This window comes from Triturus cristatus, chromosome 5_2 (assembly GCF_964204655.1).
Source record: "Triturus cristatus chromosome 5_2, aTriCri1.1, whole genome shotgun sequence".
NCBI lineage: Eukaryota > Metazoa > Chordata > Amphibia > Caudata > Salamandridae > Triturus > Triturus cristatus.
Window position 1 is genome coordinate 44,892,592 of NC_140588.1, and position 14,123 is coordinate 44,906,714.

Below are 14,123 nucleotides of genomic sequence, written 5' to 3' on the forward strand. Positions count from 1 at the left end.
AACTGGTGGTGCATGGACGTTCCCATGTAACCACCCATGGTTTTTGATGGAAAGCACTATTTACTAACAATAGTAGATATGGTTTACTACCAAAAAATAACGCATCTTTGACATAGGCATTAACTTGGGGAAATGCTTTTATTTCGACAAACTTTTCTGACTTTGCATGTGTGATGCATTGTTTGCCTAAGCATAGTATTTTCTTCTGGAAGAGTAACGTTCCAACGCAAAACTTATGCTAGACATGAGGCATACACCTTTCCACGAAGGGGGGGAGAGAGGAGAGAGGAGAGAGGAGAGAGAGAGAGAGAGAGAGAGAGGAGAGAGAGAGAGAGAGGAGAGAGAGAGAGAGAGAGAGAGAGAGAGAGACACACACACACCAGGCAGCCTAATTGAGCGCTAATGCTAAAGAGAGAGCAGGACAGTGGCATATCGTAGTGGATATGAGGTTTTCCTCCTTAACCCCTCCCATGCAGCACACCGCAGTAACTTTGGTTGCTGCCCTTCGTTGCATGACATCTTTGTAAATCTGCCCACGAGTATTTGAATGTGGAGGGTCGGTTCCAAGATCGCGACATCACCTGTGATCGTATTGTTTCTGAAAAAAAACATTTCTATTTTGTCCAGGTCAACACTCCCAGGATGGGAAAACTTCACAAATAACAGTTTTAAAATGTAATACTCTTGATTAAGCTGATGTGGTTGCTCCGTAAGGTGGGGCCTAAACTGTGTAGTGCTTTGTATGTGGGTTTGAGTAATTTGAACTGTGCACATTTGTATATGGGGAGTCAGTGGAGGTCTCTGTAATGGGGGAGATGTGGGTGCATGGAGAGAGGTTGAGTGTTAGTCTTGCTGCTGCATTCTGCATGCTCTTAATGCTTGTGTGGACATTTCAACATGGAGTGCTTTTCCGTACCCTAGCTTGCTGGTGATGAGTGCTTTGCGATTGTTTAATAGCTGTTGGGAGGAAGCCACTCGAAGATTTTCCTGAAGATCTTGAGGGTGTAGGAGCAAGGAAGACTTGGCTTGGTTGGCCATCGGTAATTAGTTGTCAGCCATGATTTCCAGGGTCCTGCTTTGGCCCAAAAGGGGTTGGATTAGTACCAGGCTCTGATGGCTACCAGACTGAGGACCATAAATTCCGGTCTTTTATGATGAGTACTACCTCTGTCTTGTCTGCGTTGAGTTTGAGGCAGTTGGACTTTATCCAAAGGGTGACTTCTGATGTGCACTCAATGAACTTTGCTTGGGTGTTGGTGGTGTCCTTGGAGACGAAGAGGGTGGATTGTGTGTCTTCAGCATCTGAGATGAAAAAAGAAAAGGGAAGGTGCACTTGAAATGAAGTCAGTCAATCCAGTCCAATATAATCCAAGAGGTTCCTTCATTTATTTGGTTCAATTTAGAGAAACAGCACACAGCCAACGTGTTTCGTCACAAAAGTGACTTCGTCAGGGCTGTAACAAAAAGATGATATATAGATACAACAATACCACATATATAATACAGACAATACAACATGGATAAAAACATCTATACATAATCACAAACCGTGTTAAAAAGATTTTTTAATGTTATAAAAGTTTATTACTGAGATGACCCACATATAAATATCCTAAATTGTAAAAAACCATATTAGGTTTAACAAAGCATAAAAAGAGAGAAAAGGGATGAAAAAAGAAAAAGAAACAGAAAGAGAAAAGAAAAAGAAAAACAGGGAAAATAGAAGAGAAGAAAGAATAAGAGAAAGAAAAAAGAGAAGAAAGAAGAAGAAAACCAGAGAACAAGAAAAAGAGAAAAAAAAAAGAAAATAGTAGAAGCCAGATGACAAAAACAAGAACAGGAACAAACACAACCAAAATAGACAAAAAGAAACAGTAAACAAAAAAGAAAAGAGAGACAAAAGAAAAAAAGAAATAACTAGGCCAATATACATACATAAGGCCTAATCAGCGGTCAAATTGCCAAAAAGATACCTGGTCAAAAGAACCCTATCATATGCTGGCTAGAAATCATGATGCAAATATTTATAGCCTCAACACATATAAATACTTCCAATTACAGATTAGTGGCCATCACCACGATGATAGAAAGTGAGTGAACTATCATGACGGTGACAAATCCAAATAACACCACCGCGGTGGCACACAAAAGAAACCAATAAAAACTAGACAAACGATAAATTAAATGAACTCACCACTCACACATCCAATAAATATGTTGAAACGAATAAGTAGATCTAAGTAGATAATTAACGTGCTTCACAATCTGGCAAAATAGGCCATGAATCAGTCAAAAGCGAAAATTTAAAAGCATAATGTCTGTAAAATGAGAAAAGAGGAGGGGGAAAGAGAAAAAGGTGACAAAAGAATTAGTGACCAAACTCAAATCACATTGACCCTAAAGCATCTGAGATGATGTGGATTACAAAGGTTTGCACAATGTTAGCAGGGGGCCATGTAGATAGTGAAGAGCCTGGAGATGAGTGATAATCCTTGTGGGATTCCGCAGACCGGCTTTGTGAGTTCAGAAGTGTAGGGAGGTAGGCTGAATTTCTGTGTGTGTCCTGTGGGAAGAAGCTGATCTATTGAAGGGCTTTTCCATGAATTCCTGACTGGTGGAGCCACTAAATGAGGATCTGGTGGGAGACAGTATTGAAAGCTGTGGAGAGGTCAAGGGGGATGAGGTCCATATTGTCACCTTCATCCATAATGGTCCAGATGCCATTGGATGTAGCGATGGGGCAAATTTGGTGCTGTGATTTGGTCTGAAGCCTAATTAAGATGGGTCCAGAAGGTGGTTGTCATCTAGGTGGTTTGCTAGTCTCTTGTTGATGAGTTCCTTCAAGACTTTCATGGGATAGAGAAGCAGTGAGATAGGTTTGTAGTCGCTGGTGAGGACTGGTGTACAGTGTCTTTCTTGATCATGACGCATTTGCAAGCATCAGGAAAGTAGCCATCATTAGGAAGTCATTGAGAATTCAGGTGAGGGCAGTACAGATGGGCTCAAGTCCTCTTGCAAGGTGAAGTATGGCTAAGGGTCTTGTGCAGCTCCCAAGTGGATGGATTGCATGACGATGGCGGTTTTCCCAATGGGTGGTGGTAGACCAACAGGTCAGGGTGGTTCCTAAAAGGCTGTCATCTACATTGCGTAGGGGTGCTGAGGTGTAAGTGTTTGGTTGTGGTGTGAATTTCTCATAGATAGTGTATATCTTATCACAGTAGAAAAGCGCAAACTTGGATTAGAGCTCCTGAAAGGGGGCAATGGAAGTGGAGCAGGCGTTGTGAATTCCTTTATGAAACACAAGAGTTCCTTTGTGCTGTTGGAGCTGGTATCTATCTCTCAGCACTTGGTGCCTTTCAATTGTTGGTGGTAATGTCTGAGGGTCAATTTGTAGGTTTGTTTATCACTGTTGTTGTAGGCGAGTCTCCATTGAAGCTCAAGTTTTCAGTGGCTCTTGGTGCATCAAAGTTTATTTCTGTACTATCTGGCTTGTGGTCTGCTCCCTGTGGTGATCTTGGTTTTGAGAGGTGTCAGAGCATCTACGTAGGTGGCGATCCAGAGACAGAAGTTTTCAATAGGGAGGGTGACGCTGTCTTGGTGTGGCAGGTGATGGTTTTGCAGCTCTGTGGTCCAGGTTACAGTGTTACAGTTACCATGAGTTGTCTTCAGGAGTATTCTTCTAGGGTGGTTGAAGTGAAGGTTGAAGAGGGTGATTGAATGGTCAGTTCAGGGTTCTGGGCGGGCTTGGTCACTGAGATGTCATTGAAGTTGGTAAAGATGGGTTCCAGCAGATGGCCGTTGATGGTAGGTGTTGATGGTGGGTGTTTTCACCCATTGTGAGAGTCCGAATGTATTCAGGCTGTCCAGGAGGTTGGTGGTGTTAGGATCGGTGAGTTCCTCTCGGTGAAAATTGAGGTCACTCTGCAGGATGATGGAGCTGGAGCTGAGTACAAGGGGGGCAATGATGTTTGCAATGGAGTTTCTGAATTAGGCTCTTGCTACTGGTAGTTGGTATAGCAGGGCTCCTTCCAGGGCGGTGTTGTTGGAGATGCTGTGTTTGAAAGCCAGATATTACAGTTTGTTGCTGGCGTCAGCTTCGGTAAGGGAGCAACAGATGTGTTTCTTATAATTGTGGTTCCTCCTCTATGTTTGCTGGGCCTGTCCTGTCTAGTGATCTTGTATCCTGAGGGGATGGCTGTTGTGATGTCGGGAGTTAATGTTAGTTTGAGACAGGTTTCTGGGTTGAAGAGTAGGTCCTGAGATAGGTCATGAAGGAATCCCAGATTTCAAATGAGTGTTTTGTGACAGAGCAGATGTTCAGTAGGGAGCAGACCAGCTTGAGGTTGGTGTGGTGCATGTCTGTGTTGCTAGGTGCAGGAGTGCAAGTGTAATGAGGGTCGCTGATGGGTTGATAGGCGGAGCGGGTGCCAGCACAGGAGAAAGCTCTTCCGGTGTTGGTCGGAGTGCTTCAACAGCACCATGGGGAAAGGAGTCCCAGATTCTGAGTGTGGAGCGTTGAGGCAAGGTAATGTCTTGAGATATACTGTGGTGGCATTGGACCCGGGTCCAGGCCCTGGACAGTGGCTGGCAGTGGACAGGTAAGGGCAGCCTTACCTTTGGATGTGCCAGAGGTGTGCCAGCTGCCCGAGCCAGCTAAGCACCAGCTTTGTGTGGCTGTGGCGAGTCTGCGTTATGCCCTCCATTAAGAAGGTGTGAGGGGGAGGAGAACCTGGGGATGGTGGGTGGGGCTAGTGAGGGGAGAAACAAGTGGGTGAAGAAGCGGGAGAGAGCACGGTGTGGGGGGCACCAAGGCGAAAATGCAAAAAGGAAAGTCAGAGGTGGCAAAAGTGGCAAAAAAACACAGAGAAAAAGTGGCAAAAGGGGGGCAAAAAGAAGGAGAAAACAGTGCCAAAAAGAGAAGCCAAAAGTGTGAGAAGGGATGCGAAAGCAGACAAAGTGAGAAGTACGGGGCAAAAAGGAGTGAAAAAGCACTAAAGGCACAGAGAATAACAAAGAAAAAATTGCAAAAATAGCGGCAAACAGGTGTGAGAAAAAGACAGCGAGTGAAAGCGGGCAGAGTGAGGGTGGTCCTCAGAACAATCACCAGCAGTGTTGTGGGATTCGAAAGCACCGTACCTGGCCAGAGGGACACGGCAATCAGTACATGAGATCAGGCAGGGCCAGGCAGCGCCTTCCAAATGGGTGGTCCACGCTTTAGAAGCCATTAAGAAGGTATGGGGGGGCGACACCTGGTGGCAGAAGGTGGTACTGGACCTGGCGGCACCGGGCTGAGAGGTGAGACACAGGCGGTGGTGAGGAAAGGTGAAGGTGAAAGTGAAAGTGCGGCTTGGGGGTACAAAAGTGGGAAAGCAGAAAAAGAAAGTCAGAGACAGCAAAAGTGGCCAAGAATACAAAAAAAGTAGCAAAATTGGAGCAAAAATGAGCAAAAGAAAACGGAAGAAAAGTGGTAAAAAGAGGGGCGAGAGATAAACCAAAAGTGTGAGACAGTGAGAGAGAGCGAGTGAGAGCGAGAGAGAGAGCGCGCAAGAGTGAAACAGAGCAAGAAGAGCTGGCAGAAAGGAACAAAAAGCGCTAAAAGTCACAAAGAAAGGAAATGTAGCAAAAGAGAGGCAAAAGGTGTGAGAGGAAGAAAAAGAGAGCCAGTGAAGCAGACACAGTGAGAAGAAGAGAGTGGCAAAATGACCAAAACCGCGCTAACAGGCACAGAGAAAAAGGAAGAAAAGTATCAACAAGAGAGGCAAAAGGGTGTGAGAGAAAGGAAGTAAGTTAAGTCAGGCAGAGTGAGGATGGGTCCGAGGCTGTGCAGCAGCACAGTTGTGGGGTCCAATAAGGTCATGCCTGGTCGAAGGGTCATATACCATGCATGAACAACATCCTGTGGGACTCATTCAGAGTTTTAGAAACCTCCTGATCATTCATAGGAATCCACCATCCAATGCAATATCATGTCACTATACCATTACCTTAGTATTTGGAAAAAAGAGAACAACGGACTGATAGCAATTACTATCAATTGCATATATTGAGAATTTACATGCAGTAGTATGCGAATAAGTGAATTCAGTGCAGACGACGCAGTGCTCAAAAACTGAACAAATATTTACACTATATATGTCATAAGACACTGTACATGTCCCTGGTTCTGTACATTATTTACAAGCGTACATATTAGGAAGCTGTTGGGCAATCCAGATTTCCTACTGATATCGTTATATTTGAAAACTAAGCGGGGGCGAGGTCATCGACGCTTCGACCCGTATCAGTGATGGGGTCTCCTCTGGACCCAGTAATCTGACAATGCAACCCTCATGTGAGTACAGATTCCCGTTCTGTATAGTCCTTTGTCGCGTGCTAAATTCTCAGAATTTGGCTCGGCAAGAACCTACTGTAGTGTGGCGTGTAAAAATAATAACCAGAAACAGGAGGAAATTTCCAAGCATTGATGAATTCTTTATTTCCAAGTAAAGGACCCATGACTGATGAAGACAGCAGCCAGGCAAAGAAAGGCTCAGAAGAGCCTCACATTCTAGAATAACATGCTTGGTATAGAGAATCATGCAATACTAGTATTCCAGAAAGTGGTACACAATTAAAAGAAACCTACTAACAGTATTATGCTAAACCCCCTTACCACACATCCCCCTTTTCATATAAAACAAAAAAAACAACAATTAAATAAGCAGTATAAATATTACTAGAAGTAACACGTTTAGACAACATAGTCACTCAGGCGAACAGGAGCAGTCCTAATTCTGCTACTGCTCCTACTGCCCCTACATATCCCCTCTCCTTTCCCTTTAACAGGAATAATAGTATCAGATTGTAATACAGAACTTGGAGGAATAGAGACACAATCACCTTGACCTGAAAAGGAAAGAGGAGGAGAAGAATTAGTCACAACAGGAGTAGTCAAATCACCAACTCCGTACCAATTGTCATTGATGCTATCGCTTTTGTTAACATGGATTTTGTGGATAATAGCTGCTTGCTCAGAAGTTAATTTAACCACAGCATTTTTATTCCACCAACCCTTGTCTTGGCGAAGAACTGCCATGCGTGAAACTTTCAACACTCTGGCTGGTAGAGAGAATTTAGACTGATCTTTGGAAACCCTCATGCTTTTTTTAATGAGAACCCAATCTCCAGGACTTAAGGACTTGTCTTTGACATGCATGCGTTTATCATAATCACGTTCATAAGCATCTTGTTTTTGCTTAACCTTGTCGCTGACTTTATTCAAATCCAGGGGAGGACGATCACACATGTCGATTAACCATGCAGGGTTGAGCTTGGAGATGGGTGTACGACCCCTGAGCAAAACATATGGAGAAACACCCGTGGTGCTATGTGGTGCTGTGCTATAGTTCCAGACTTTCTGAAACAAAAAGGAAGCAACATCCAATCCATTAGCGACAGCAGTCTGGACTCCTTCTTTAAGTAGACGATTGGCACGTTCCACAAGATCATTGGAAGAAGGACTATATAAAGGAACCAAAATATGCTTAATATCAAGTTTAGTGAGAAACTAATTTACCTCTTGTGCAATGAAGTGGGATCCATTATCAGTTAATATTTCTCTGGGAGTGCCCTCAATACAAAACAAACGTTGTAAAAATAGTACAACTGAGTTAGCATCAGCATTTTTGACAAAGGCAAAATAGATTCATTTTGAGATATAATCTATGGCAACAATGAGGAATTTCTTGTCTTTGCCAAAAACAGAAAAGAGCCCAGCAAAATCAAGATTGATCTTTTGCCAAGCACCATTAGGCCATTGAACAGGACAAAGGGGTGTGCTAGAGGTTTTCCAGTGCTTGTCGGAACAAAGGCATTGCGGACACTGGCCAATGTGACTCTTAACTTGGTTATCAATACCGGGCCACCAATATGTCTGTTTGATTTTACTTGTGGTAGCAGTAATTCCCAAATGCCCCTTGTGAGCTACAGAAATGATAATATCTCTCCGACCCCGGGGAAGAACAAACTTGTCTTGACGTAGCAAAATGCCATTAGAAAAGGATAACTCTGAAGCTATTTGGGCAAAAGTCTTTTCCTCCAAAGAAAGATTTCTGTCAAGTGGCCAATATTTGACTAAAAACTTTTTGACATTCTGCATAGAGTCATCTCCCTCAAAGCTACTTAAACCATTCTTCCTGGGTGTTTTGAACTACATCCTCAATAGAAAAAACACATTCAAAATCATTATATCACATCTGACCAAGTCATAAACACCAGGTAATGGAAGACGTGAAAGACAATCAGCACGTACATTTTTTTCCCCTGGTAAATATTTGAAGTCAAAATTAAACTCTTGAAGTCTAGCAAGTAACTTATGAGTCTAGAGGAAGCTTTGTTAGAACAACTATCTCCAAGCATATATATGCGGGGTTTGTGATCAGTGTAAAGTTGGAATTTAGTCCCCCAAATGTACATTCTGAACTTTTCAACTGACCAGGCACACGCTAAAGCCTCCCGCTCGATAGTACTGTAGTTTTGTTCAGCGGAACTGAGAGCGCGAGATGCAAAAGCTATGGTGCTTTCTTGACCATTCACAATTTGACTTAGAACTGCACCAAGACCCTTAGCACTGGCATCCACAGTTATAATGCTCTCAACACCATGTGTGAAACGTTTAATAGCGGGAGCATTAATTATCAAATCCTTGACGGAAGTAAAAGCAGTTTGAGTGTCCTCAGACCATAGAGATTCAGCATGTTTCTTCAGCAAATTTCTGAGGGGTAGTACCAGCAAAGCATAACCTAGAACAAAATGAGCGTAATATTCACTTAAACCAAGGAACGCTCTTAAAGAGTCCTTGTCCAATGGGATAGGAGCATTCTTGATGGCATCAAGTAAGGAGGTCTTAGGTTTAATACCAACACTAGAAATGTTGTGACCAAGATAATCGACTTCTTGGGTGAGGAACTTGCATTTTGTGACTTTAACAGTCATTCCGTGTGTCTGCAAAGTGTTAAGAACTCTTTCTAAAAGTATGTAATTCAGAATGGACTAATATGTCATCCTGAAATGCCTGAATGCCACGAATTTCATCAAACATTTGATTCATTAACCTCTGAAATATACTAGCAGCTAAAGCCAAACCAAAAGGAAGTCTTTTATACATGTAGACACCAAACGGGGTAACAAAAGTAGTTAAAGGTTGTGACTTTACAGACAAAGGAATTTGATGATACGCGGAGCGTAAATCTATGGTGGAAATGAATTTGCTATGGCCTATTTTCGCTAGCATATCATAAATATGGGGAAAAGGATGACAATCCACAACAATGTTACAATTTAACACCCACAAATCATCACACAAACGCATGTCCCCTGTAGACTTGCGTGCAGCCACTGCAGCCAAAACCCACTCAGATGATTCAATAGGACAAATGATGTCTTGTGAACACAACAGAGCTAGGTGTTTCTTAAGATCTTCCCTCACAGAGAGAGGTACAGGCCTAACTTTCTGAATGACAGGAACAGCATTGTCTTTCAACTTAATAGTATGTTCGAACCGTCTTCCTAGACCAACATTGTCACTGAATACAGTACTGTATTTATCAAACAAATTGAGCAAAGAGGAATCATGAGACTGGGTACAGCCTACAGATAATATAGGCATGGGAGAACCTGAATCTGCAGTAATGTGAAGTGAGATAGAACCGATAAGTACTTCACATATCGGTCCTTTGATCACTTTATCATAAAGCATGTTAACATCAACAGAAAGGGAAACAATGTTCAATGCATCACAAATTGACTCATCTTCAGTACTAATTTGACTGACTTTGCTTTTGTCTTTAACTGCTTTACAAACGGTATAAAAATTCCCAATTTTCTTGCAGTTAATATACCATTTACCTTGGGCTGGACAATTAGGAACATTGCCCACATGGAATTTGGAGCCACGTCTGTAACAAAATACGTTAGATTTACGCTCAAATGCTTTTTAAACGAGTAGCCATCACATTAATATCAGGTTCATTGTTACTGTTTGTAGAAAGAGCCATAACGCTGGTACTAGGAGCAACAGTGGGATTAGTACTAACGTTTTCAGTAAGAAATTTGGATGAGGTAACGGAACATTCGATGCTCCTAGCAATTCCCATAACTTCATCCAAAGTGGGATTCTTACACGTGAGTATACGCTCTTGTATCTTCTTGTTAAAACAGTTGAACACAAGTTGATCACGCAACAAAATGTCAAGATTGAGACCAAACTCGCATTTAGAGGCAAGGACATGTAAAGTAGCTAAATAATCTTCAATAGATTCATCATGTTGCTGTTTTCGTTTAAAGAACACATGATGTTCCACCATTACTGACGGTTCATCCTTATATTGCTTTCCCAAGCATGCAAGTGCTTCTGCATACACATTCTAAGTGTCATCACCTGAGGGTGCAGGTATTACAGGTAAGTTGTCAAAAAGTTGTTGACCTGTGGTGTCCAGATGAATAAAAAGAAGTGCTCTTTTCCTAGAAGGTGAGTATTCAATAGCATCAATAGCCTCTAGATAATTAGAAAATACTCTCAACCATTTATGCCAAGGAGTGATATGTTTCCCTGGAACTTGTAAAAAGGAAGGTGGAGGTAAAATGGTATTTGAATTTTGAATTAGCCATGAGTACAGCAGAAACAAAGTACAAATAAATGAACCTTACTCGAGTAACAACAATCTGCAGCTTGGTAGGTAGTGATACTAGCCCAGCAATCGAAATCAGAAGTGAAAATGAATTAAAATACTGTGTGCTCGTCACGGAAACAAGCAGTGAAGTAAACGGTCCAATGTGATGAAAAATAAAGAAAAATATAAACGTCGTATATACATTAGTATGTAATCAGAGTTATCCCAAAGTTCAAAGATGGCCGCCAAAAACCTAATCCACGTATGACATCGTACGTGTTGAAAGGAAAATCTCTGAAGTAAATAGAGCACGTTGAGATATGACGCACCTGTGTCCACAAGCAGGAAGAGAACAATGAAGAATGTTGGAACGAGGATCCAGTTCAAATGTAAGCAGTGCGCGTGGGGCTGTCAGCTGGTAAGATAGAATGCATGAACGAGTTGAATGTAAACAGGGCCTTGGAGACAGACGAACGCCCGCTGACAAAGTTGAAAAGGCTTAAAAATAACTCACAAGCGTGTCGTGGTAGCAAGAGAGACAGGATTTCCAGATATCCAAACAAGACCAAAATTGACAGCCAGTTCAGCTCGAAACACTGTAGATGGCAAAGCATAGGTCGGTGGGTCCGATATCAGGAATACGAAAGTCAGGAAAAGAAAGCCACAATCATCGCCAATTTATGTAGTGTTGTGTGTAGAAATAATACCAGGAAACAGGAGGAAATTTCCAAGCATTGATGAATGCTTTATTTACAAGTAAAGGACCCACGACTGATGAAGACAGCAGCCAGGCAAAGAATGACTCAGAAGAGCCTCACATTCTAGAATAACATGCGTGGCATAGAGAATCATGCAATACTAGTATTCTAAAGAGTGGTACACAATTAAAAGAAACCTACTAACAGTATAATGCTAAACCCCTTTACCACACCTGCCCACTGGGGTATGATCCGTAATCCACAATAGACTTCCAGAGCAGTGAGCGCACCCGCATACCAAAAGGCCGCCATGCAGAATCAGTGTGGCCGAAGGGTCAAAGGCATTCAGAAAAAGGCAGTCCAGGTAGGACAATGCTGTCTCAATCACGTTTTTATACCTGTAACATACCTGGGCAGAATAATCCATGTGATGCATAAATGGATGCAGGCTGCAAGTTGTGGGTCAGAATTTCATCAGGATTGCTCAGTGGGTTAGTTTGCCAGCTTCAGAGATCCATGTATAATCTTTGAGTCACATGTTCAATCATGTTGAGCCTGACCCATCCTTTCATCCTGTTAAAACAGCAAAGATTAACGAGTTCTGAGTTGGGCAATATCAAACCTAGTATGTATTTACCAAGAATGCAACGTATTTTGACGTGTCTGAGTTTTCTACGAATTGTTCCTACTCATTTGTTCTAAATGGGGGTTTCTATCATAGGTCCAGGAGGGTGAGTTCATGGTAGATTTTCGGGATAACTGCTATGTATTTCACTTCCATCTAGATTCATTGTAGCTTGTCTGAAAATCTAGAAAGTATGGTTTGGTGTGGTTCTGCGGGCCCCACGTTTGACACACCCTGTCTGATACAAGTTGGCAGCAGTGCACGAAATTACTACATAGAACGTCCATAGTACATATCATAAAAAAACAAAATAATGACAAAAAGATTCAAGCATAACACACAGCTAACAGACAGCATCTTTCGTGTGCACTGAAATTAGGTCATTGCATGCATTCTGGGCTAGGCCCTCTCGGGAGCTTTGGCTAAAATAGCAGACAAAGGACTTGATTTTTTGTAGAAAGATGTAAAAAGTGTGAGTAAAAGCATGTACCTATTCCATGTTAATTCACTAGCAGTGGCTCGCTGGAGACACGCAAGAACTTGGGTGCTTCGGTGATTACATAATACATGCTGAATGTGAGACAGTCTATAAAGACTGGAGCTCCCACTGACCAACTATGAAAACACTGCATTTACAAGCAGGGATACATGTAAAGCGGCGCTGCTGAATACGAACCGTATTACATTATCTCAGTAACTAAACTAAGCCTGGGCGTAGTTCGCAGAGTTCCGCTACGCAGAACTCTGCGAAGTGCAAAACAAACTCCGCCCGCTACGTGGAGCTCTGCGAGCAGTGGAGTGCCTTAGATAAATGTCAGTTTGTGGTGATTTTCAGTGCCAGGTGCTTGTCCGCACTGTGCAATCATCGCAAATGGCACCATGCACAGCGCAAGCGGGCGCTGCCACCTTTCTGCCACTTCAGTAAATTTTTACCGCCCAGACTTAAACTAAACACATACACGCAATATCGGCGAACACACTCTTTACAGATGGAGTAAATTAATGGGACGTACACTGCCTCGGACATTCGGGATTTAACTTGGCACCACCTGAGTCTGCCCTACCCAAATGTAAGCTTATTTTACTTTGCTGGTTTGCCTGTTCAGGTGATTGCTTGTCTTGTATTGTTCGGAGGCTGGAAGGCAATGTGCCCAACCACATTCCTCTGGAGTCTGGGGACCGGCCATTCTTGAGTGTGAGACTGAGAATCATGGTTAGAGAGATACAAGAAGGAAGACAGGGAGGGAAAAACAGTTAGAGGGACTAACGGAAACATGAGATGAAAGGGGAAAAAAGAGATTGCGAAAAGATGAGAAAGTAGGGAAAGAACAGCCAGTTCTGGGGCAGAAGACCCGAAGATGTATGTCTCTGTCAATGATAGAAGTACTTCATGTGGTTTTACTTTGCATTCATGAACTTATGGAATTTTGTTTAAGTGTATGAATAGAAAAGTACGAATACCAAAGGGAAGAGAAGCAGGAATGGATGAGATACTTCTACCTGTCCCTTGACCACTTCATATGTCTGAATAAATAGAGCAAGTGGGAAGGCGTAAGTGACGGTTAGTGGAAGAAAAGACAGTGAATGAGGGGGAGGAAAAGTGAGGCAGAGAGAGGAAGGGAAAGAGGGATGTAGTCTGTGTGTGAAACAGAGGGTGAAGGATAGGTAATGTGACGGGGAAAAGAAAGAAAGAAAGAGAAAGAAAGTAAGACAGAAAGAAAGAAAGAAAGAAAAAAAATGTATCTCCTAAATTCCTTTGTATTCTGTGCATTCTGTGTAAGCTTTGCATTTATCCTAGGCTCCAAGGACATGCTGGTGTCATAATCTTCCCTTCCTCTTGCAGACTCATCGATTTCAGACCAAGACAATACAGAAGCTACTACCACTTCTGACGACGACCAATCTGGAAAGGAAAAAGGTACATATTTCATAATTTTTAAATAGAAGACTAGTTTTCCAACTGTGAACGAAAATCATTAACTATTGTCCTCCTTATAATGAATGACATATAACTGTGTGATACAAATCAACACCTCGTTAGCAATTGTCATTAAATTGCGACAGGTCAGATATGGTGAACTTGGTGGACTTGTCTTGTCTTTCAGTGCTTTTGTATTTGAAATGACTAAAGTTGTAGAAGATTTTCTTTAA

The 14,123-nt window shown here is 42.3% G+C and overlaps 1 protein-coding gene across 3 annotated transcripts in view; it reads left to right on the plus strand.

Annotated features, from left to right (window-relative positions):
• The window catches only part of LOC146822634 (uncharacterized), a 1,280,275-nt gene that overhangs the window by 398,597 nt on the left and 867,555 nt on the right, over positions 1–14,123 (plus strand). For all 3 annotated transcript variants that reach the window (XM_085606818.1, XM_085606816.1, XM_085606817.1), the window contains one exon: positions 13,816–13,890. In XM_085606818.1, the coding sequence (XP_085462944.1) occupies positions 13,816–13,890 (75 nt within the window). The remainder of the gene's footprint in view (positions 1–13,815; positions 13,891–14,123) is intronic.